This window comes from Botryllus schlosseri, chromosome 1 (genome assembly GCF_051294905.1).
Source record: "Botryllus schlosseri isolate E-star chromosome 1, Bs_hap1, whole genome shotgun sequence".
NCBI classification, from domain to species: domain Eukaryota; kingdom Metazoa; phylum Chordata; class Ascidiacea; order Stolidobranchia; family Styelidae; genus Botryllus; species Botryllus schlosseri.
The window spans coordinates 19,451,131-19,477,526 of record NC_137236.1 but is presented as its reverse complement, the minus strand read 5'-3'; the positions used below and the strand labels follow the sequence as shown (position 1 = coordinate 19,477,526).

At 41.1% G+C, this 26,396-nt stretch overlaps 1 protein-coding gene, 1 long non-coding RNA gene and 1 other non-coding gene across 5 annotated transcripts in view; all 3 read right to left on the bottom strand.

Moving 5' to 3' along the window:
* Positions 1-26,396, bottom strand: part of LOC145444715 (uncharacterized) — a 201,220-nt gene that overhangs the window by 96,315 nt on the left and 78,509 nt on the right. The window lies entirely within an intron of this gene.
* On the bottom strand, positions 1,291-1,363 carry Trnam-cau (transfer RNA methionine (anticodon CAU)). Its single transcript has one exon. It is a non-coding gene; the product is annotated as a tRNA-Met (tRNA).
* Positions 9,845-26,396, bottom strand: part of LOC145444535 (cAMP-dependent protein kinase catalytic subunit beta) — a 71,113-nt gene continuing 54,561 nt past the window's right edge. For all 3 annotated transcript variants that reach the window (XM_080322533.1, XM_080322524.1, XM_080322542.1), the window contains exons 2-10: positions 25,350-25,411; positions 23,486-23,614; positions 21,718-21,816; positions 20,720-20,802; positions 18,699-18,825; positions 16,037-16,132; positions 15,092-15,214; positions 13,230-13,394; positions 9,845-10,639 (exon numbers count right to left, since the gene is read on the bottom strand). In XM_080322533.1, the coding sequence (XP_080178659.1) occupies positions 10,514-10,639; positions 13,230-13,394; positions 15,092-15,214; positions 16,037-16,132; positions 18,699-18,825; positions 20,720-20,802; positions 21,718-21,816; positions 23,486-23,614; positions 25,350-25,411 (1,010 nt within the window). In that variant the 3' untranslated portion in view covers positions 9,845-10,513. The remainder of the gene's footprint in view (positions 10,640-13,229; positions 13,395-15,091; positions 15,215-16,036; positions 16,133-18,698; positions 18,826-20,719; positions 20,803-21,717; positions 21,817-23,485; positions 23,615-25,349; positions 25,412-26,396) is intronic.

Here is a 26,396-nt window from a genome sequence, read left to right as displayed (position 1 = left end):
AGAACCACTGTTTTAAGGTAAATACTTCCTATTATAATTTCTATGTTTCATTTCTTGCGCGACAGCTCGATCTCAAGGCCCACACAGTTTTAGAGGTTTTAACTGCTAAACATCAGAGAAATCCTAAACGAGATTGACATAATTCGGATCACGAGTGGGATTTCAGATTGGCCACTACAGTTTTAATTATCTCAGTGATGTGCTTATAAAAACGATTTGCGCGTGTCTTAGGTAGATTCGTTCTCGGTATGCGTAAAATTGGGGTATCTATATTTTATCTACACATAGTAGAAGTGTGTTTGAAGCTAACATGGTTATGATTCTGTCAGCATTGTGTGTCCTGGAACTGAGCCAAAAGTGGAATTAGTAAATCTATGAACCGATCGCTGCTCACAGACTTAATTTCAATCCGGTTCTAACCGACTTTCATCTCTAAAGTTTTGACAAATTGGTTATTGAGGTCGACTAGCCGATGAAATCTCGCCACTATGTTTCTGACGCGAGTACGATATCATCAAAGCAATGTTTCGTTTGTTTTAAATAAACACATATATTATCCCCATGTCCTCACTATATTATCAAATACCAATATTGCGTTTTGGTTTATAATCCCTATTTTATATAGTGCGGCCCGCGAATGGATTTAGATGTTGAATGCGGCCCGCGAGCTCAAAAGTTTGCCCACCCCTGAACTAGAACTACTCAATTAGCAAAATCCGCAACCAGAACTAAAACTACACAATTTCAAAATCAGCAACTAGAACTACAACTATACTCAGTTTTCAAAATCAGCAACTAGAACTACAACTGGAACTACTTAAAAGACCGTTAGTTAGTTAGTTGACCATCAACTAACTAAATGTTTAGTTTGTACAAGTCTGTGGCCAGATCAAAGTTGATATTATCGGGATCAGAACAACAGCAGAGTTTGCGCCCGGGTCGCAAGCTATATCATATTACGATATAATCCGCAGTTTAGAAGCTGCCAGAAATTGCTAGACCTTCATGGCTGCCAACCGTCCGGCCACGTGGTTCAGATCCATCCTTAGGTTAGTTATCCATAGTTGACCCGATCGATATCATATATGTGCTTATTAGGTTGGCTTCCATGATGGTCATAATTCTAATCTTGGAGTAGCCTAACCACGAAAATATGGTAGAAATACCATACAGGCTAGGAATACTGGGTTGCTATGTGGGGAATATCGTCTGATGCCTTATTATGACGCAGAAAAAGTAACACGAATTTTAAGTCCTGGCCCCAACTTAACCGAAAGGAATGAAAAAGAATGCCCCGAGTGAGTATCGAACTCACGACCTTGAGATTATGAGACTCACGCGCTGCCTACTGCGCCATCGAGGCGTTGTGCATTGTAGTGAAAAGCCATAATCATTACCGGGATAATCGTAGTTGTGATCCCATTATATGCTGTTGCTTCTTTTATAACAAATTGTCCCGGGGGTATTCGATTCTTTTGCATAACAACGGCTATGTTGCACATTCTCACTTACTAGACATAGGCCAACTTGAAACGCGAAATGTGTTGTGCAATATGTTGCATAGAAATCATTACAGTGTTATTGCGTCACGGAGCATACACCATTTTCAAGGTTGCAATTAGGGTTTCATTTAAAACAAATGTTGTTTAAAACACTTAATTTTAAACAAAGGTCTTTAAAAAAAGTTTTTTTTCAAGTTGTAAAATCATGCTATAATTGTGCAAATACTTTCCGAAAAACATATTGTATGAACCTATACGGACAATTACCACCCGATATAGCTGACGTAAATCGATATCGAATGGTTGCAACCCTCAAAATATTCAGTCGAACAGCTACGTAGATATTTCTTCAAACGAGCTATATATATATAGCCTATACGCAGTGGCGTAGCAGCCACTTGGCGGTTCTGGCTCTGCGCCAGGGGCGGCAGGCTCCAAGGGGGCGGCAAAATGAGACTGTACAGTGTGAGAGAGAGAGAGAGAGATATGATATTCTTTTCGCCTGCACCATCGACGAGATGCTTTGACGACGGAGATGCGATACGGACTATATAGTAAGGTCATCTTGTCTGCACCACCGTATTTTTCTCCTCCGTGATTGCTGAGCGCCTAGCGGGATAATCGCGGATACCAGTTTTCGAGTCTTTGGTCTGGCGCGGCCGGGGATGGAATCCACGACCTACCGATCAAGAAGCCGGGAGCATCACCATTACACTATATCGCTCGGCACAGTATACACAGCCGGCTAAAAGAAGACTAATTGGAAGTCCTATAGCTGGCGTCTCGTGAGCTAAAATTTAATCAAACAGGTCTCAGTCGAAAGCTAGTGTCGCGCTGATTCCGAACACACGAATTAATATGTTAACATGGCGACGGAACCACTCCGTAATAGCCGTCAAGGCCGATTGTTCGGAGAGTTCGCAGAAAAAGGAGAATGCCTGGCGAACAATCAGAAGATGCTGGCCTCAGTGTTGTAGAAAAAGTTAGACGATGTATGTTTCAAGCATTGGACAGATGGAAACTTGCAGCTGAAACTATAGGTTTACCGGCATACACCACTTAAATGATATGTTTGGATTTTTGAATTCCCACGCGCTGCTGTAAAGCGAAAGTCACAATTTATTCACCGGCGCTTTTAGAAGCATTTATGACAGGGCGGGCAACTTCTCCGGTCGGCGGGCCGGATATAGGAAAATTAAGTACTTGGCGGGTCGGATTGCGGAATTGATACATTGTTCGCCCATTTATCCACATATACAAGGAATAAATCGTATTTAATGAATGTATTTTAACGACGGCAATGTAACTTTAGAGCAGGGGTCGCCAACTCAAAACGGGTCGCGGGCCACTTTTTGGAATTTGTCGCGGCCGCGGGCCGCATGGATTCAATATCGGTATAAAGTAGGCAACCACGTCTTAAAACTACACGTCAATACTACGCTGTGTTACCTTACTTATAGGCGATGGGTATAGTGACCACAAAAGAAGTAATATTTTCAGCAATGAAATGACAACAAAGAATCACTGTAATCAATTTCATTATATTTTGAACTCTGAGCTGTGCACGATACCTGGAAACGCTTTTTTTGGGGGCGGGGGGCTAGCGAGATACGATACCAGCTGAAAGACCATCTCTACGCAAACCTTGATATCGTGTGGGAAGCCCTAAGCCAGTGGTTCTCAATCCTTTTTAGACATGCCCCCTTTATGATAGTGAAAAATTCCGCGCCCCCCTTATCGTCATATCACAAAAATGCATCCATAATGCTAGCAATTTCCACGGATGGTTTGATGGCATGGAAGGTTTGGAATGTTGATGACAGAATTCTATAATATGAATTCCGGATTATACGCAGCGCAATAACTATAACTTTGAACTGAAGGAAAATCGCGCGGAAAAAATTTTTAGTTAAACGCAGCTTCGCACCCCCTTCAGATAATTTCACGCCCCCAGTTTCAGAACTACTGCCCTAAGCGTTTTCGAAGCGTTTCGGTCTCGGTAGTGTTTGGACCAATACATGTCAATTTCAGCATTTAAAAATGTGTTCTTAGCTTTCTTCCGAAATCTCAAATCAAGTCGCGGGCCGCAAAATATGAGCTCGCGGGCCGCATGCGGCCCGCGGGCCGCGTGTTGGTGACCCCTGCTTTAGAGCCATTTCTCGCCAATAATGACGAAGACAATGTGGATTTGATAACAGCATTGTCATACAGGCGCCGCCATGTCTGCTTCTCTCTGACCAATCAACACACTGTGCAATCCTTATAATGAAGATTTTAATGCGTTCGATAAGCCCGGTACCCCGAATGTACGAAATATCAATTCATTAGGGTTTAGTAGGTGACGAGATAGCATGCTTGTTCAACTGTATGGCCTATTTTATTTCGGTACTGAATTCATGCGGCCCGCGGCCTCGGAATTTGAAAGTGGCCCGCGACCCGTGTTTAGTTGGCGACCCCTGGCATAAGCGGTGTCTTACAAAAGGCTAGAAGTGTGCCGTGCTACAAGTCTACGGTTACGGAATCAAAAATAAGAAATATCGGCGTGGTGTAAATGACCATTATAGTCGACAAGCACCATGATTACCACAAATGACATTAGGGTTGAGTACATCGTAAATGCCGATAATGAAAGTCTTCTCGCTTCGACGAACTTACGCGTAAGCTCCACCCTCGCTCGATGCGCATACATGTGTATAATAACATACAGTCACTAAAATTTGATGCATGTAAGCAAGTAGTGGGGAATCTCGGAAGACTGGGGCCGCCGGCCACATTATCATGTAAGACGGAAAACTGTCCGCGGGCCGTATGTTGGCCGCGTCTGATTTATGACGACGAGGTGGACTTTTTTCAGTTAGCTGCGAAAATTGTCATGCCTTATACCTTCTAATTAGAGATCATATAAATGAGAAGATTGCTAGCTTTTCGTACAAACCAATATGAGGCCTCTAGGACGAACACAACTTAAGATATGATCATGTGAAATTGTTTATCTTGAGATTTTAAAAGGGTTAAGAGGCTGGTGCGGAGCAATGAAACCACGTTTGATCGTAGTGCAACAGCGTTTGATGTTTTACAGTGATTAGTAAATGCAAAGTTACTTGGTTCGACACCATATTTATGCTCGTGTCTGAAACTTTATCTGACCATTGGTGTTTTAATTGCGAGCTGTGAGAGGAGCTTCTCAAAGCTGATTAAGTCTTATTTACGTTCTACCATGAATGATGATCGGCTATCAGCTCTATCCATTCTGTGTATATAGAAAGAGACCACGTTTAAAAACTAGAATTTGAGGATATTATCGGTGATTTTGCTTTCAGGCGGCAATTGATTTTCTATTTGCACAATACAATCGTTCGCTATTTCTTGTCTTTATTATTTTTGGCCTTATTAACGTTGAGACTGTGAGGCTGAGACGCGGCATATTGTTTGTAATTTGCTGCGGTCTACTTAAGGGAGGGGGGCGGCATTTTAGGCGAGAGCCAGGGGCGGCAGCCCATGCTGCTACGCCAGTGCCTATACCCTGACCTATATTTTCAATTTTAAATGGTAATCAACTGTGACGTCACAATTAAATAATCGGGACGTCATGGCTTAAAAAACAATAAAAACACGTTTTAAACAACGCCTTGTTTTTAATATGTTTGTTTTAAATTAATTTTTGTTTTGAATGCAACCCAGCGGTTTTACCCTGTTCTCAGCTGCGAGGTGGTCCCTGGTCAGTGGTCAGTAACGACGTAGGCTACTTGAGATTTTTCCGCGTAGTCAAATATATAGACTTTGCCTACTTGCGCTATACTTACTTAAAGCGATTATGTTTAATACCACTTCCACTTCTATACTTGAACAGTTTGTCAGGCAAACTATAGTACTACTATAGTACTACTATATACTTACTTTCTACTGATTGGACGCTTAAATGTATAAATTAGTTTTGAGATGAGTTCTCATCACATTACTGATTGAAAGTGTCATGTATCACGGTAACGGGATATGATTTCGAAAATCCTACTTATCTGCCGTCTCGTGATAGTAGAGTTACCTTGCGTTACCTTTTTCATATCGCCTAGGCCAGGTGGGTGTCTGATATCACAGAATATTTCAAGTCGTTTCGACACCTTCCAATCTTTCATTGCGTCGCAGTCTTGTGGTGTATTGAAATGATGAAATTATTAGCAATGAATTGAATTGAACATCCTCGTTTAGGAGAACCTGCCCTCCTTTTTGAAGAAAAGGACCCCCCTTCGCCAAAATGTCCTCCCTTTTAACCTAAAATGCACAACAAGACCACGAAAGACCTTAAATTCTGGGCTAAAGGCAGACGACGTGCTACGCGGGAGTCAAATCAGAAAAATGACATCTTTTTTGGTCAACACTGATACATCAGCCAAAGCATTGTCAACAAAAGGAGTTCGTGTGCCATCTTAAAATAGTACATTGGACGCTCTCTCATTTGAGATCTCATTTCATGCTGGTGACGTCACGTTTCGAGATACGGTTGTTGATACAATGTTCCTTCCAATTCTCTACTAGTTGCTGACGATTACACCTGCCCTGAAGAATGTCAACCGCAAACATTCGGGTTCATTCCAATATGAATATACTTTTCAATTGTACATAGAAGTGGACTTATAAACATGAAATTTATTCACTTAAATCTGATCGCTGGTGACCTGACTGAAAGAGGGTCATTTTTTTCGAGTATGTGCTCGGGAAACCGGTTTCCGCGTCTACTTTCCTGTGAGTTGACCTGAATAAGCTGTGTTCATGTGTACTTTTTGGCCGTGTTAATCAACTATATATCCAACTGGACGTTCTAACATTTTTGCCCCCTCGTTTCTAAAAATCGGCCAAGTTGGAAACAATGTTTCCGCTAATTCTTCACGAGTCTGCGCGCACTCAGCAACTCACTGCGCGGTACCTTGGACCAAAGAATGCCTTGGACAACAGTGCGTAACGACTAACAAAAAATATCGTCACTGCCGATTGTTTGTGCGCAGAGAACGTTATAACGCAGAGCGAATGCTTGTAGATGAGATACTTGTGTGTAATCTGACTCCAGAAGGTTACTTGTAGCATTCGTTGCCTATAGGCTATCTTTCCGTTCGACTGACCGGCGTCCCACGCCGGGGATTGGCTCGTTGGCTGACGTACCACGAAGCCTGTCTATTGCTCACGTATTCGAAGATCACACGGACGAATGTTTTGTTTCTGTCTCCACGACTTGTAACTTTATTGAATCAACGTACTACGACGTAACTAGTACTTCCCACTTATACATTGAATAGACTAAATGCATGTCTCTACGTGGTATTACATGCGTATATATATTATAGCCACGAGAGATTACATACACCAAAACATCGTACGATTTATTCCTCTTATCTTTATTCACACGACACATATACGACTTGCGAAGGTCATATCGGGTTTTCAGTTCAGGGAATTAAGTAAGGTTCACTAAACTCCCTATTGTTCGAATCTTAAAATGGCGTTAACAATATATTTCGTTAAACCCGTGTCAGCTCTGCACGCTTGCAGCTTAGAGGGAACATTGGTTGGAAGCCATGAATTAACTGTTTGATTAAAATAATTATTGCAGCAAACAATACGTTCATATTGTTAAATTCATTCCACTGGAAGCTTTTCGACTGGCTCTCTTCAGCAGTGAACGCCAGTAAATGAGGTATAGGCTACCAAGTTTGAAATATCGCGAAACAATAACTTCATATTGTTAATTTATTCGCTAAAAGCTTTTCGACTAACTCTCATCAGTAGCGAACGTTAGTGATGGGGTGAAACGAATTCGAAATGTAAGAAATATTTTGTCTGTATGACGTAATAATAACAAAAACAAACAACTGGTAGACGGGCTAGATGCGGTAGTAACGGTACAAAACAAACGTTAACGAGTACATATTCGGTTATAAATAACCGAAAACACAACACATAACACATAACATTAATGAAATATTCCAAGAGTGTAGAGGCGTTCCTTCTGGCGACAGAGAATCGGCTTTCGTAGCTTTATGATCGTAGATTCCAGGACCTTTAAATGAAAAAGAGAACGGCCGCGAGCAAGTATAGAAAATTGACTGTCATTGTAATGATCAGCGCATTCTGGATTGGATAAGAGATGCTGTCCAATAGCCGAATTACAAGCAGTAACTTGATCATAATCACGTAGTGTGTCAACAGACTGCGATGAAGGAGTAGGAGAAACATTATTCATTCTAATTTGCCGTGGGACATGCTGGCGAATTCTTTGCTGCAAGCGCTGAGACGTGCGACCTACATACCGACTGTCACATCGGCACGTGTATTCATATATTATGTTGCTTTGATTTGTCGCAGGTAGCACATCCTTTTGCGTTGCAGGCATCAGAGATTTCGTCATGAAGATTATCTGAGGTTCTACTTGTGAAAAACAATGGCTCACTGACGATTTAATTTGTTTTTCAAACCTGTTGGACACTTTCCCAATCCAAGGAAGAAGCAAATAAACAGGACATTTTCTAGGTCCAAACGGTTTAACTTTTCTGAAATCTTTGAGTTTACGATCTATGGTCATTTTAATGATATGATCAGGATAACCATTTGACTGAAAGATTGACCGAATGTTCTCCAATTCAGATTCAAGTTTGACTTTACTACAAATCATCAGAGCCCTGTGTACCAGAGTTCTTATCAAATTTACTTTACGTTTTACTGGACAGAAAGAATCCCACGAAATGTATTGCCCACTGAATGTAGGCTTACGGTAAACTGATGTAACAAACTTAGCACCCGTCTTTTCCACTGCAACATCAAGGAATGCCAATGAATTATTAACCTCTTTTTCCATGGTGAATTTCAGTGATGGGTGAAGACCATTCAATTTGCTCAGAAACAAATCACACTGGGATTCATTTTCAAATATGGCGAAGGTGTCATCAACATATCTTTGATACATTAATGGTCGATCAATATCTTCGAATAACCGTTTTTCGTAATACCCCACAAAAATGTTAGCCAGAATGGGACCAAGCGGCGATCCCATTGCAACACCATCGATCTGTGTATATATGGTGTTATTGAAACTGAATTCGACATCACAAGTGATCAATCGCATTAATTTAACAAAAGAAGACCTTGAGAATGGAGGAGATGGAAGGACACCACCATAGAGTTCATTGGCACAAATCTCTACACTCTACAGTCTCTTGAAATAAGTTTGAAATATAGAAATAATTTTGTCGTTGTGACGTAATAATGACAAGTACACAAGTCGCGAACGGCAGTAAACAGCGCACGGTTAAGGTATAGCACACACAAAATCAGCTGTAGAACAGCCGAACGACAAAACAACACTAATGGAAGATTCCCAGCGTGTAGAGATGTTCCTTCTGGCGGCAGAGGATCGGCTTTTGCAGCTTTATAACGGTTGATTCAGGGACCTTTAAATGAAAGAGAACGACCACGAGCAACTAAGGAAAACCGATCGATATTGTAATGTTTTGCACTCTGGGTGTTTCAATAGGCGCTGTCCGATGGCAGAATTACATGCTGTTACTTGCAAGTATGGAAGTGCTTCCTGCGATTGATCAGAGTAACATAAAATAATTATGCTAAGAATGTGTCAGCTCCGTAACTGATTGGGACTCTTATTCGGCAAAGTCGCATGGAAATACTTGATTGTTGAAGCCAAGACGACGAAGTGGTCGAAAGATGCTCGTGGATTACCATAGTCATCAAGCAATTTTCTATAATCCGCCCGTAATCAAATCGTTGACCCAAGCCTTACTTAACGGCGTCTAGGTTGACAGCCCTGCTCTAAATCCCACCCACACAATAACACACCATCGTTTCTGTAATATCGAAAACGTTTTTTATTAGCGAGTTCGTTGAAACACAGCCATGGGGGGCCCGCAACACGTCACCCGCACGGGAACAGAATGGGCGCGATCAAATAGAAACCAACTGAAACAGGAAAGAAACATTGCTCAACACCACAAACTCAAAATTGAACTGTCCGCGACGTAGCGTGCCGCACGGGTCTCGCCCAAGTCCGCATTGCAGACATCGCGAAATCACCGGAGTCCTGAGCACAGGTCAGTTACCTAGATATCATATTTATGAAACTCGTTTCCAGCTACATGCATCGCTCGACTACGAAAAATTTGGTATTGACACAAAAATCTGCAGATCCTCGGCGCGAGTACACAGTTTTCCGCAAAATAATCGCCGCGCAACAACACAAGCGCGTACGCAACATTCTTGAATAGGTAATCCGTACGCATGGGTTTGCAAGACTTTTTCGACAATAAAATATAATTACAAAGCACAAAAATCTATGTAGAGCGATACTACGTTTCCCGGTTACACGTTCCGAAGACGGCCATTTTCACGAATACATTTCCAGTACGATGATATCAAGCAAAAAGAACGCGACTCAAGGTACTGACGACAGCCTATTCCGAGACAGTGGTATCAAATAAACGCGACGCGCGAAACCAGAGCTGTAACCAGGCCGTTTTCGAACGCCGAAACAACCACCGACAAGCCACTGATGTCATCCCCAATCAAGCATTATGACCGTTTGCAAACGATCGAAAATATAGAATCAAGCTGTACTCGTAGGTGACCCACTGTTATTTTGAATTTCAAATAGCTACATTGCGGCGTAGATATAAATCAAAAGTAGGCTCGTGTTCTTTGGGACACGCATACATCGATTTTGACTTTACATAAGAGTTACAAGTGTAACGCACGTATCGACCAGACTATTTACTAAATCTGGCTAGTATGAAGAAAACTAATATAACGCAAAAGGTATCGGAAGAGAAATTACTTCACCGTCCAGATTAGCGAAAGAATCGCGCGAATCAATTCGCGAGCATCACAAGTCCACGAGGTTATAACGGAAACGGTCACGCCGCCTCTACACCTCGACCGGGCGCGAATACCGAGCTAGTCTCGTTCGTCTAACTTGTAAAGGTGTGATAGTCCTGGGCCAGGGACGCGTGGCGGATTCAAAAGTCCGCAAACTCCTTGGCGTGCTTCTCGGTCGCGTGAATTCGAAGCTGCTCCTCCTCGTAGTCGTCAAAGTTGCTGGCGTCCCCGGCGTGCTTGAATTTCGGGATGAACGGCGCTTCCACCTGGCGTAGAAAGGACCAGGGTCAATATTTACCAAGGCATATGTCGAATAGTATATTCCTATTGAAAAGAACCAGAATTTTTCCGGCTGACACTCGTCAGGGGTAATCGTCAGCAACTAGTAGAGAATCGGAAAGAACATTGTATGTCAACAATCGTATCACAAGAACACGACGTAAGAGAGTTAGAGAGCGTTCAATGCACTAATTTAAGATGGTACACGAACTCCTTTTGTTGACACAGCCTTGCCTGGTGTATTTTGATAAAAGTCGACTCCAAGGCACACAAATGAAAGTGTGAACGGGCCCCTTCCTAAGACGCGAAATCTGCGGTCTCGATAATATTTCGCACAAGCGGGATTATACAACAGATGCTTGCCGATGGCAAAATTTATGGCCTCGGTTTGCTAGGCATCCAAATTGAGGGGACGAGTCAAAGGGTGAGCTTTTCATCGAGCGCGTTCTGATAAATCTAGGGATGTGCTGATTCATGCGTTCCTGCAAACGCTTTGACGTTCTTCCCATGTAGCCACAATCGCAGGCATACGTGTGATTGGCAGTTGTTATCTCTCTCATGTGAGATATTTCAGTTTTCCAATACTTAGTTCGGAGAAGAGTTCTGACAATGTGATGTCCAGGCATGGTCGGCAGCTAGGCTGGGCAGAATGGAGTACGGTCCCTACCTATCCAAGCCACTCGACCTGAAGTTAAGTATTCGATTCCGCAGTTTTGCATTCACTACTGGCTTTTGAAAATTCGCAACTAGAACTGGAGCTAGAACTAGAACTAACCACAATCCACATTTACAATCCGGAACTAACTAAAACACGGCTAATTAGATTCAATAATGAAGCGACCATCTACTTTATTAAAACTGACAAGACAGCGTAATGGCGAAGCGTTCGGCTTCTCCATCAGTAGATCGTGGGTTCATTCAATCGCCGGCTGGGTCAGACCAATGACCCGACCAGTAGCACCGGTGTCCACGGCTTACCTGCTTGGCGATCAGCATTATTGGGATATCATGGAGGGGTGGTGCAAGACTAAGAAAGCCTGACAAGGGTATGTCCGCACCTTCCTTGTCCAATGTCCAGCTGCATATGCACAGCTCGTGATTGTATATTAGTGGGATTTGGATTTTTTTCCAAATTTACCAAAATAGCATCAATTCAATTCCGGTCAAGTAAATGTAAATGGCGATCATATAATCTCTTCGTATTGACGATTTGAGGCGTATGATAAGCTTGCCAAAGAGTCCGGGAGGGCTGTCAATTAGCGAGTTCCTGATCCCTGGTGAACAATTAAATATGCGCGCGTATTACACAGTCTCGGCGACAGTTTTCGCAAATCAAAATGTCCGAACTTGATGGCACCGATTTCAAACCTATGTCATCTTTCAGAACTCGAGCCATGATACACATCTTCCGATCGTTACGTTGTTGAAGTATTGGCGGGAATCAATTACGCACGTTAAAGTCCGCTTGCAGCGATTCGATGTTATTCAGTTTCGCGATGTCGCTTTTTAATCACTGACATAAAACAATCACTAATTAGCGTACACACGACCGCATTGTCTCCACACCAGCGAGAGATGGAGCCAAGGCATGCTAGGCCCGAGACGCGATAGTTGGCCAGCAATGACGTCTTTCGCACCAGGCCTATTGCAGAGGCTATTGTCAAGGCCAGCGATGATATCGTACACACCAGGCCGAAGCTGCCAATGCAGAATGCAGATGCGATTGCACAGGCAAGCGATGATATAGTATGAACTGGGCTTATTACCGATGCGATTGTTGATGTTCAAGCCTTCGGACCCAGGCTTGTTCGGGACGCGATAAATCCGGCCAGCGACGATTGCCACGCGCACGGGATGAATGACCTAATTTCGCGACCATCTCAGCGGGAGATCATGACAGACTCTTCTCGCTAATTGACAACACGTTTCTTGCAAATCGACCGCGCGGAACACTGATAACACAATTATGGAATTACAATCGAGTATTAAGAGTTAGAATGATCATTTGACGGGGTTTCGCGTTCGAACCCCGAAACCCTCGTGGCTACGCGCCTGGCACACGCGCGTATCGAAATCCAAGACGTCCCTAACAAGGTCGCATCGATTCGCCTGATTACAAATTACTGGTCGCAAATCACTTAGGCGTTTGAGCATTTTGTACGAGGTGGCCGCCACCTCGTAAATATGGTCACTCAATCCCCCCCAAATTATTTTTTCATCCTTAACTTTTTTGCATTTGATTTGGAGCAAAACAATTAAATTCTTGAATTCCCTGGCGTCAGAATTGGTTTATTAGACATTCTCATTGGTTCTCTACCATCACTGTAGCGCAGAATATTGATTTCAAAGCTTCGCCACATGTGGCGCCACCTAGTGACAAGAAAATTTATAATCCCATTATTATTAGAGCCGCAGAAGATTTTCCTTTTGCGTACTCGGAATTTAAAAAAGGATAACATGTGTAGATATTGGACAAGTCCGCAGACATGCATTACAGCCTGAGCCAAATTATAACGGCATTATACATATCCGTCGATCCGGCCCAAAATTTGAAAGCCGTCGGCTTGGCGAGCTCACTTTTCTCTGGTAGATCGCGAACCAGTCGATGGCCGAAAACCAGCGGTGGTTCTTGATATCCGCGACGCCGTTTTTGAGGTTGCCGTATCGTTTGGTCAGGTCGACCTGAAGGAGGTTGCGGAGGAGATCTTTCAGCTCGGAAGTGAAGTGGGACGGAAACCGGACCTGCGGAAAGAGAACTGCTTCAGATCTGAATTTACGATTCGAAACCAAATTGTACACGGTAGCGACTTTGTGATCATTAAGTCTAGTGCAGTGGTTCTTGACCTTTATTCTTTGCGGACCCACCTCAAGTTTCCGCTCGAATTTGCCTAAATTATCCTGCCACCTTGTTAAAATAATAACTACATGCTGGTGTAAACTGCTCCGTAATTGCGCTGTTCTCGAGAATGACATTATAGAATGTAAAGGTGGAATGGCAACGACTGATTTTGCTGCTTCGCCGAAGCTTTACTCAGATTTATTTTACGGCAGCTACTGTACGATTTCGGGCAATCCAAAAGTCGTCTTCCAGAGCGCAGAATTAACTGAATCTGGTCTTGATCGAAAGCTACTGTCGCACTGACACCGAAAATGTAAATGAAAATACGTTAAGGCACTGAGCCACTTAGAATTCGTCCTCCAAGTCTGAATTATCGGCATTGCGGTCATCCGATTGTTCTGAACAATGCGGAATTTAGATGTTGAGGGTGATTTTTCATCCAAGTACGGGGGCCTGACCATATTTTGATTCATATTTTCGGAATCAGTGCGATAGTAGCTTTCGATCGTGACCAGATTCCGTAAATTCTGAGCTTTGGAAGACAACTTTTGGATTGCCTGAGATCCTACAGTAGCTGCCGTACAATAAGTCTGAGTAAAGCTTCAGCGAAGCGGAACGAAGCTGCAAAATCGGTCGTTGCCATTCCACGTTTACATTCTATAATGACATACTGTACAAAAATGTGACAAATATCATCTTTATTAGCGGCATCCTTTAACGAGATATGCGCACTGGTACGTCAGCAGCAAGCATTAAAATACGTCATCGTGCTTTGGGAATCCACTTTTACAAAGATAGGTGGCGGCGAACGACGCAAAAACTCTATTTCCCTTCAACGCCTTCGGGCATTCTCGAAACACGAGGCCTGCACCAAAGTTAAAAAACAAATTTTTCAATGAGCATATCACGTCCACCCTTTTCATTTCTATCCAATAGCCCAATTCGAAGTCCTTTGGGAAAAGGGGCTATGATTATAATTGGAACAGGCCTATAAAAGGATATTTTTTCAAAGCAACTACTAATTCAACGAGACAGCTTCGAATCCAGAATGTTTTCCAAACATTGCTACCATAACTGACCATTGTTAAGTAGGGAGTAGTTTAGGGACAAGTTTGCGCCCCTTTCAAGAGAGAAATTGTCATAGCAACTGGGAAACAAGGCCCCTGTATCACGGCACCAGAATATATTTTCAAAATTCGCACATATTTGTTGTGACATTTGTCGTTTTGCGTTAGTCGCGAAGTAGCTACCTTTTACTATCTGATGAAAATATGCGACCCCACGGTCAGATCTACTTTTGGAAGCTGCCTGCTGGAGTACTTCTAATGCCTTTATTATCTACTTCCGCTTGAAGATGCTTTGACATGTCACAGAAAATCAGAAATCACTAACTGCACCCCGTAACAGTTTTATGTTTTCTTATCAACAAAAGTCATAAAAAGTGCATATTTGACCTTTACACATCAATGACATCATTCCTTCTGTTGCAGCATCATAAAAGTGATACTCGAAAACTCGATTCTGGTACTCGGGTACACAATTCTCCCCATTCCTATCCACGCCACAAAGACAATGGGCTGGGTCAAAGTCGGCATCTTACCTTCCCGGACACAATCTTTTCGTAAATCTGAATGGGCTGGTCAGCGAAAAAGGGCGGGTAGCCCGCGGCCATCTCGTAGATCAGCACACCCAACGCCCACCAGTCCACTGCTTTGTTGTAGCCCTGGAGAAAAGATAGACGTTTTTGTCTGGCTACTGACGAAAAGTTCAAATTTGAAGTAAGATCATGAAATTTCAGAATTAAACATACAATTGAATATGATATTCATTTTCATATTGAAACGAACCAAAATACTTTCGGCTGACACTCGTCAGGGGTAATCGTCAGCAACTAGTAGAGAATTCAAAAGAGCAGCGTTTATCAACAATCGTAACACAAAATACGACATCACCAGCACGAAATGTCGAATACGAGAGCGTTCAATGTACTATTTTTAGATGATACACGTGCTGGTGTCGTCATATTTTGTGTTACGATTGTTGATATGTGCTGTTCTTTTGAATTCTCTACTAGTAGCTGACGAATACCCCTGATGAGTGTCAGCCGAAAATATTCGGGTTCATTTCAATATGAATATACTGTTCAATTGCACAAATGAATAATATATTATTCTTATTGAAATAAACCCGGATGTTGTCTGCTGACACTCGGCAGGTGTTATCGTCAGCAACTAGTTGAGAATTGGAACTTTACATCTGTGGCTACATGGGAAAACCCAAATAACTGAAAATATTGGTAACAAAAATTTGAAAAAACTTATTAAATTGAAATTGAAGAGCTTCTTGGAGGTACAAAACTTCGATATACAACGGAATAGTATATTCATACTGAAATGAGCCCGAATATTTTCGGGTGACACTTACTCAGGGATAAATTGAAATCGAGCGTTAAACAAGGTGTCACAAGCCGCTAGAATCTCAAAGAAGAACATGATAGTCAATATTAAAAAGGACCAGATTTTGGCCCGTTACATTCGCGACCGACCTTGCTTAAAATGATCTCGGGCGCCAGATACTCGGGAGTCCCGCAGAGAGTCCATGTGCGACCTTTCACTCGTTTTGCGAAACCGAAATCGGTCACCTGGAACAGGAAGACGCAATTAGCACTCGCATATGTACATCGGATTTAGATTGGTGGCTTTTAATCTGGTATCCCTTAACAAACTCAAAATATGTGTCCAATACTTCCTGTTTTTCGAACTACAAATTACGAAAGTAATTTTGTCTAGATATGTGTTACGTAGACGTGTGAAAGTTGTCGTTTTCACTGAGCAAGCAACCAGGGTTGTAATGACTCGAATCGAGTCCGACAGGAGTCGCGATTTTTGGTGACTTGACTTGACTCGAGTAATTTTTTTCACATGCGTAAAATGACTACACTAGAGTCAAAACTATAAAAGCGCGATTGACTTGTGACTCGGAACCTTGCGACATGGTTGCTACCCTGGTTATTGACCAAATTTGCAATTCCTTCAATTCCGAAATATCCCCGATCGGCTTTAGAACGAAAACTTGTGATTTATTACACAACGGAAGTAATTTACTCACTGCCAACCTCAGCATGACAGTCCGCCATCAATGAACGTGCATTTTAGAAGATCAATTGAGTGTAATCATGTCCGGCGACAGGCCGTAGGCAGTGAATAATTCATCAATTCCTCATTTCAATTTCACGTTCCAAGTTACAGGTGTTAGCTTGCCGATAGACACGCAACATGCAACGGGTAGCCTACTGTACGTGGAAAAACGCAGGTATTGCCAATATGTCATTGTGTCACAAGATAAGGAGGGTGTTATGTATTTTTGTCATCGATGTTTATGAGGCATATACACCGACTCATGATATGATATGACATACACACGATCTGTGCATATTAGGGCTGTTCAAAAATAACCTTTTTCCTGAATCTTGCTGGCTACGTGAATAAATCCTGAGTTTGCCTTGAAAAACGACGCACGACAAATTTCAATTCATTCCAACCAATATTCGCGGATTTCGTACAGTTTGAAAATTTTGAATTTGTGAAAAAATGCAAAGAACATTTTTTTCAAATTTTTCTGCCAACCCCATGAAATTGTTGCGCTGTCTTCAAAAACGATGCAAAACAAATTTGAATCAATTCCAAGCTGTAGAAGCGGAGTTATTCAAGTTTTTCGATGATAAATCTGGTTCAAAGGTTCCCACCGCAGCAGAACAATAATTGTCTTTGATAGAATAAATTCAGTCGCAAGGGAGGCACAATTTTGGTGAAAATAGTTCAAAGCATGATTATTAAATTAAGATAGCACTAGGGAAGCCTCATCGCCCAAATTTATAACAGATATATACTATGTGCCCACCAAGTGCGTTTTTTGTAATCGGCTGTCTAATTGAAAGCAAGACCATTTCTCTTGTTGACAAGTTACCATTTCCGAATAAATAATGGCAGAGATTTTACACAGACAGCCTTGACAGCAATAGAGACAAATCTACAATGTCTATAACAATACTCAAACCAGTTTAGTTTTTGCATGATAGCAGGTTAAAACACAATTGTCAGTGATCAGGGCCATTTCATGATTAAATGTATAACGCCACAACATTCTTCTACTAATATTGTTCTCAAAGATGAGGTAAATCATACCGACTCATCAGTCTTGCAGACAACCCAGAGCTAGCATGAATGCTTTGTTTGGCTGCATGCCTACTTGAATAATTCAAGGGCCACATTCACAATGTACATTACAGCGCTAATCTGCTTAAACCTGGTTAACTTGGGTCATGGGCAGTATCAAAGTCTCAACTCAGGTTATAGGTTATAAATAACTAATCAGGCAGATATGTTTTAACAAAGACGTTGGGTTAGCCTACCAGTTGCGTACAATTGGTACTGTAACGCCGGGCCGTTAATGACCGCCGAAGAAATATTCAATCGCCATCCATCATGATATAAATTTATTTATCTTTTCCAAAACTCTTTCTATAATATTTGACACTTAAACGTCAAAACGAGTGCTTGCCAGTGTAATTTTAGAAGCAAATCACTATAATTATCACTCAAAATCGACGGATATATACAATTCACGACACCTTAAACATTACCTGTGACCTTTTGCCGTAAAAAAATATACTCGAAATAAATTACCACTTTAACGGCCATATATCATTCTACAAATCAGATTTCAGTAATACAATAACACAGCCGGCTAAATATAGCGCAAGAAAATCAATAGATGATCCTAGATCAGACATCACACCCTTGCTTGCCATGGTGCCTTAACAAGGACACAAGGACCTTGCGATGTTGACACAAGATAACAACACAACGACTTCAGCTATACGGTACCTCTGTAGTTATGAGCCCTTTTTCAAATTTTATTGACAAAACCCAAACAAGATATATAGCTTGAGCTTCCCTTATAACAAAGTTAGAATGACAGGCCCATTCTAATTCGTATTCAACAGGGGACATGGCTTTATTTACCAGTGGGATCAGATACGATTCATAGAATCAACATCCTGTCAGGCCATTTAACCAAAGGCACATATCCTTAGGAAAAAAAGGATTCTTACGAATCGAAAAGGTGTTTGTACAATATTATTACTGGTAAAAGCACTCCCCCGATAAAACCGTATTCGAAGGAACACAATCCCAATTCAGCCTCACTTGTAAATATCCTTGCTGATCGATGAGCAGATTCTCGGGCTTCAAATCTCGGTAGATGATGTCCAAAAAGTGCAGGTACTCGAAGGCTAACACGATCTGAGCGGCGTAGAACCTCGAATGAGGCTCGCTGTTAAAATAATACGGTACTGACAAGGAAATCGGAGACTTGAAATCGAAGATATTCCCAGGCAGTTTGGACTGCAGGAGGTTTTTCGGCATGACAGAAAAACACTGGCAACAATGTATCAGGATTGGTGATTGGCATACTGACACTACAGAAAAATCAGTATTGACCTGAATACAAACGTTTTCACTCTCAATGCCAGCGCAATTTGATGAATTGTCAACCATAAACACTCTCGGTCACACACACAAGAACATGTTTGACTAGTACATTCATATTGGAAAGAACCCGGATATTTTCGGCGGAGACTCGTCACTCGTCAGGGGTAATCGACAGCAATTAGTAGAGAATTGGAAAGAACATTGTATATCAACAATTGTATCAGAAAATATGATTTCACAGGCATGGAATTTCAAATAATCGGGGCGAAGAGTAAGCTCAAGCCTAATGCACTATTTTTAGATGGTACACAATAACACAAACTCCTTCTGTAGGCACAGGCCTGGTTGGCGTATTTTGATAAAAGTCAACTCAAATGAAAGTTGATGCTATACGATTGTCGATATATATACAATGTTCTCTCCAATCCTCTAATAGTTGGTGACGATCACACCCGACGAGTGTCAGCTGAAAATACTCGGGATCATTTAAATATGAATTTACTATTCAATTGTATATTGAAGCTCTGTACATGAGCAGTTTCACAGGGCACAAACATGGCGACTACTTTTTTTGTGGCATTGGGTCAATTCTGTCAAAGATGTAATCGAGCAATTTTAATACGGTCTGCTTCCATTTTCACTTGAACTATTTTCGAATTCAAAATATTTGTGCAGTCCCTACCCCAGAATCACAGAATATGATAAAGAAATTGCTGCTACACAGGGCAGTGAGGGCACCATCAGATTCTCTGACACACTAATGACAACGATGTGTCAAGCAATTTTCAGACTGATCACATCAACTAAAATCTACTTTTTCAAACTGCTTTCATAATCCTTATTATTGATTTCTACTTGAAGAAGTCTTGGCATGCCTTGATAATCACTAACTTGTACTTCTATATGGAGCATATCAACAAACTGAATTCGACATCGGATTGAAATTACTTATGACTCGCCGAAATCCACATAGCATTGCATTATTATTGATCACTACGCTAATTTAAAACTCTACAACTTTGTGAATTTAACGCATGTATTAAAGTGTAACACAATTCAGTACATGCGTTGCTACTCTTAGCGCGATTTACATGTTACACGCTCATGACTTGGCATTGAATGCAAGATTCGATCGCACATCAGAAATGCAAATTCGATTCGAAAATACATAGTCAGCACACTGAAAGCTACACAAGAATCCATGCTAGCTGTTTTAGTGGGCAAGATTTCTTTTCCCGCAGGCTTCATTCCACTAAAAACCAGACAGTGATTAATCCCAATTCCTATTTTTTGGATAATACGACAATACCTTGATATACAGTGAAAAAATAGTCCTAGTAGACACATAGTTAATGGATGGAAACGTAAAGTCTACTCTCATCCAAACTAACAACAAAAAGTGGGGATCATTGATACACCCAGATCAACAACAGCCAACAGATAATGATGACGCTATCGGCAATGTATCAGGATGATCAATTTATATCAGTCAGGCACTACCACAGAGTAATACAGCATATATTCTGGCATGGTATGCTAATTATAACTTTACAATAAGTAAACATAGGTATTGATTGCTGGTGCCATATTTCAAGGGACCTTAGAAATTCGATAGCAATCAACTGAGATTATTGATTCGTCGGAACTGCAATTTCTAGTGGCTTGGCTATTACACTGCTTAGAAGGGGTAGATCATTAGAACACACAAAACACACACCTATACATTGTAGCCTTACCTGAATCTTCCTATTCTCCTAAGATGTGAAAACATTTCGCCGCCCATGATGAAATCTAGCACCATGTAGAGGTTGCTATTATCCTGGAAAAGAGATTTCAAATCTGATTTCGTGATACAAATTTATCCCATATAATAGACACACACACAATAGGCCCCGAGTGGTACGAAGGACCACAAAAATGTAATAATTTGGGGGAGAAAGCATCAAAAATCATAACCGAGCATATCAAGTACTGCTGATAATAGCTGTTCCAGTTTTGAAACAAATTTCAACTGACTTTACCAGCTGAGCTTGAAATAATTATGGTGAATGAAAGGTATACATTTAAATGGCATGTCTATAAATTCATTGTGCTGACATCGGTGCATTATGTATACAATAATTACACGTAATAATCAACAAGTATGGAGCTTTCATTCCTGTAATTCAACTACCTTGTGACCTCACAAGTTGGTAACGAGTATGCAGTGCCTTAGTATCAAATTTCATTGCATTCCACATTCATTGACAGCAGGGAAGGCGGATTGATCATGATAAAGTTGCTCGAATCGCACAACGTAACATATTCAATTAAACGGGTTAATAATAATGACCAGAGTGAAGGCAGGAACATATCGCATCATTGGTTCAAGACTGGAAATCGTCCAAAGAATACTAGCGTCTTGTAGTAAAATCACATATGGCGTAGCCGACCACGTCATAGTTTGTTTGAGAGGACAAAACAGATCTATTCTTGGCATGCGAAATTTGAATTTCAAGTTTGAATATTTGCGATGATGAACAAATTCAATTTCAAAGTTAAAAAGCATCACAGTGCATTCAATGACAGTGGACAGAGACCATATTGGTCAGTGGTGTTAAGAATCACAATGAAATCCAATCCTACAGACTCCCAGAGCGAACTCAGCAAAATTCTGTACAGTAAAAAATGCAGCAATTACCACGAGTTACTTGATTAACTAGCATTGAGCCCCTTTTGAAACTATCGCACTCACCTTGAACGAAAATTCCATATTAACAAGAAATGGAAAACTGACGGCTTGAAGAATTTTCTTTTCATTCAGAGTATGTTCGACTTGTTTCAGTTTGACGACCTGAAGAAATGTATAAAAAACATATATATTTACAGGGATAACGGTCTGTTCACCAGTTGGTTACGACCTGTTGATATTCAAAATTGTTACAATTACACCGAGTGCCTTTGTACTATTTATGTTATCATCAAATCTAAAGATATCCACACTAGAATCTGCCAGGATTACATTTATATAGTTGGATTGTACATGGCCTGTGGTACAGGAGTATGACAGACAATAAACCAAGATTGCTAGTAGATATGGATTGGGATAACTCACAATCACAAGTATTCCAAAGGTACATCAAACAGTGTATGAGCCTGTATAATTTTATAATTAATGCCTCTGCAAGACTTGATATGCATTAACATTATTTACTGCCGAAGCCAGCATTAAGTTTCATCCTCAACGCGACCAGCATAGCTAAAGATTTGATTACACAGCTGCTTTTCCCCAGGGAAACAGCCTTGCAAGTCAAACAAAGACTTATGCCCTGTACAGCTCAACAGGAGGGATAATTTGATTGATGCAGTAGGCGTGCCTCACCCCTGACCAGCAGGTGAAATTGAGTTGAGAGAAATGAGCTTTTTAACCGCAGGAAATGCATTGTGCTTATTTCGATTTGACTGAAATTGCAAAGGCCACCAACGTAACTAGTAAAACAAAGTGGTTTGGGACATATATAAATAGCAGGATCATACCCGTATATTTCATGATACAGAAGGCGACCAGTACCAACATAGGCTTATTATACTTTTTTGTCTACTTCCATTACTCACTGGAGTGGATATATTGTACTTAATACTCAAGCATGTAGTATTCTACTTGTGAACAGCAGTAGTGACCAGTTTGACTATCTCCGGGCAATGGGCATGCATCCCGCGACAGTAATCGAGTAATCGCTACATATATTTATTTCAACATGACTAAATTTTAGATAACATTACTGCTATGACAACATCACTGCTGCTAGCTGGACATCATATTTTGCTTGCCAGAGAGAAATCGGACTATGGCGCTGGCCAATTGATTCAAAATTAGCCGTTAGTGCCCAAACACAGTTACTATTAGTTCAAAATTTCATGTTGAGTCGATACATTAAATACCTGACACTACGATCTCATATGGCAGTAGTAAGGTGGGCCTCTATTGAAATAACACAGGACTCTTAAGACTTCCGAAAATCAATCAACTTCTTCAATAGGGTTAGGCATAATGATTCTAGTAGTAATTTTAATGATTCGAGTCGAGTAGTAAAATACGATTTTTTCGAGTACTGAAATTGCACTCTCCTCGCCACTGAAAGTTAGTTTACCAATGAAAATTATAGTTTCGATACTAATTTTCACCGTTGAAGCCTTGACTGGCCATACTGTAGTCCTGATCATTCCACAACATTGTCACCAAGTGCAATGAAATCGGTCAGGTTCAAAGAATACCCAAGTACCTTTAATGTGATGGATAACGTTATGTTCTTTGTGGTGGCATAAATGTACTTAACATACCACGTGCGGTTATGGCGTCATAATGAGTGATACTCGATTACTCGACTCGATCGAATCACCCAGACACTCGATTTTGTCCAGCCCTATTCTTCAATTACCGAGTTCAGCACAGCCCCAATGATTTAAATTTGGAAACCTAACACACGGAGTAGCAGGCTACAACCACGAAACACGCAACTTACCTTTTGTTTATCTAAAATTTTCATTGCATAGTAGTTATCACTCTTCTTGTGCTTGACAAGCATTACCCGTCCGAATGAGCCGGTTCCTAGCGTCTTTATCCGTTCGAATTCTTCCAAACCCGAGTTGTTCTTAGAACAAAAAGAACTAAATTAAAATCCGCGATAATGTATTTGACACAAACAACAAATTAGGAAATAACGGAACTGCTCCCATGTAAACCCACACTTCAACAGAACCAGTCAATTTCTTCTCAATAAAACTTACAGTATTCACCGCATGGAAAACACAAGACATAAATCTTTTTCGATATTGATTGATAAGCAAGGCCATTCACAGGTTCCAATGGCACACTATACTGAGCCAATGATCTAGTACAGTAGTACGCAGTTGATAAGATAACGACAATTGCTCTATACCAGTGGTGGTCAACCTTTTTGCTATCCACTTCTGCATCTCGATTACTCATGTAGCCTAATGCAGGCATTCCAGGGCATAGTCGTAATGAGCTAGCTGGATGCCCAAATCTATTTGTCCATACCGGCTTACTAAACGGATCGAAATCACAAGTGGTCATGTTACGGGATTTGCAAATCAATTTCGTCATCAATATCAGTTGTTTCACATATTGCTATCACACATTTATCCTTTCTCTGCCCATGTGATCAGATTCAGCAGTGGAGTTGATGGAGGGGGTGTTTTCGAAAATTTAGGGCAAGTTCTAAAAGATGATGCATCTTTGGGTGGGCCAACGGCCAATTATTATTAGTCACTTGGTTGCATGCTGTTATTTCTCAACTTCCCATCAGGATTGTCCAATTAGTGGAAATATATTGGAATCGCCCAAACGTACCGGAAACGAATTTCTTTCGTGAGGAGCACACGATTCCGAGCTGGTATTTCGATATGGGGCGCATCGTTTTCCAATGCTGTTCACATTGGCACTGTAAGCCGCAGATTGCAATGGGCGCTACTATATTAATATCGTAAAACGAAGGCGCATTGAATCGCGCCAAGCGCGAAAAAAAATTCGAAGACTGATTACAATCCCTCAAAAATTTGGGAGTCGATTCGAAATTTCAACTTGCATGTCGACGGCCGCCGACACATACTGATTGAATTACGTGTCGACGGCCGCACAAATTTCCTTCTACAGCCACAGGTTGGCCACCCCTGCTTTATACTCATAGATTTTATTATCAAATATTTTGAAATATAGGCTACCCACAGGTTGGCCACCCCTGCTTTATACTCATAGATTTTATTATCAAATATTTTGAAATATAGGCTACCTGTTCTCTACGCGACTTACTATGATATGTCACATTGAAATACCTTTCGGCTATGAAGTTGCAGGTGATTAAGGTTTTTGTTGAAGATTACGAAACAGTGGAGGTACTGAAGTGTAGAGCTATGTGGTTTTGTGCCTAAGCACAAAATAGGATAATGCCCCCCAGGAGCAAGACAGGACTACATGCATTCACCATCATCGCTAAAGAGAGTGTAACAAAGCCTACCAGTCTGTAAGCTAGCCCAAATGGATACTGGGTCTGATTAGGGTAAAAAATCCAAGACTAACTTGAATTTGTTTGCAAGGACAATGACACCAGAATCCAAACCCACAACTATGAGCTGGTCAGGTCCAGCAAACAATTATTATTAACAGACTGTTCCACAAAGCATAATGCGACTCACAAATTTCCTCAGTATAATGTGATTCAAGAAACCCCTAGCAAGAATGATTGCATAACCGCGATCTGTCTGTAAACCATGTACTAGCTGTGCTACGCTAAATATATGCTGTGACAATCACAGGTTCAACAAAATATGTAAAATGGATACACCACCACATACCACAATTCATACCTGTACAGGGTTGTCCCATTTCTTTAAAAATTCTTCCTTGCACTCAGCGAGGAACTGCTTCACTGTAAAAAGAGACAATTGCAATCAATCAGCAACCAATGAATGTGGTTACAGATCAAGGGGGTTGCCGCCAGACTCCAGATGCAAAAGGCAACTCAACCAAGCATTGTACAGATCAGCGGACATCCAGTATCGGTAGCATGCCAGAAAATCAATACCCGAGAAGACTGCGCAATGGTGTACGAAGGGAAAGGAATTCATCTTTCTAAATATAGCATCAGTGCCAGAACGGAAAGTATGCGGTTTTAATCAAATGCAAGTCTGCTGCAGGGATTATCTAGCAAAGTAACATAAACATTCGGCATTCACATGTTGGATTAAAACCAACGGTACAAGAAAATAGGTCTAACTGTATGTATACATTACATGCACGATTAACATGATGGAACACTTTTCAGTGGATCAATACCCTTTTGAGAGAGTTAGTATTTGTTCTTCATTAACTAAAAAATCAATGTACTACAGTGCTTGTGAATATGGTACACAAAAAGAATACCTATTGGTATGAATGTAAGCTATATTATCCAATACAACTTCCTGTAGACACAGCCGTGTCGTGAATCTTTACATTGTAGCTGGTAAATTTGAGTGTTGAATTGAAATCAAACATACCAACAAAGTATGGTGGACTTGATAGCAGTCAATAAAAGGTGCGTGACTATGGCAGGAGTTCTGAGAAACGTCGCATAAAAATTTCACAACTGTCGCAAATATGGGGATAAACATTCAGAACAAAATATCTCTGTAAGGTCACACGCAAACAACCAGAGCTTTACAGCCAAGAATCTATGCAAATGTGCAGACCAATAATACAGTAATTCTTAGCCAGCTGTTTTGGCATTACAAAAGGGCTGTCAAGGAAACTATACCCTCATTAGGTTATTCTACTAATAGACACTGTCTTCTATAATCACCATTGGAAATTTCGATGGTCAAGACAGTTGACAAAGAGAATTTCGTTTCGACATTACTGTGCAATATAGTTGT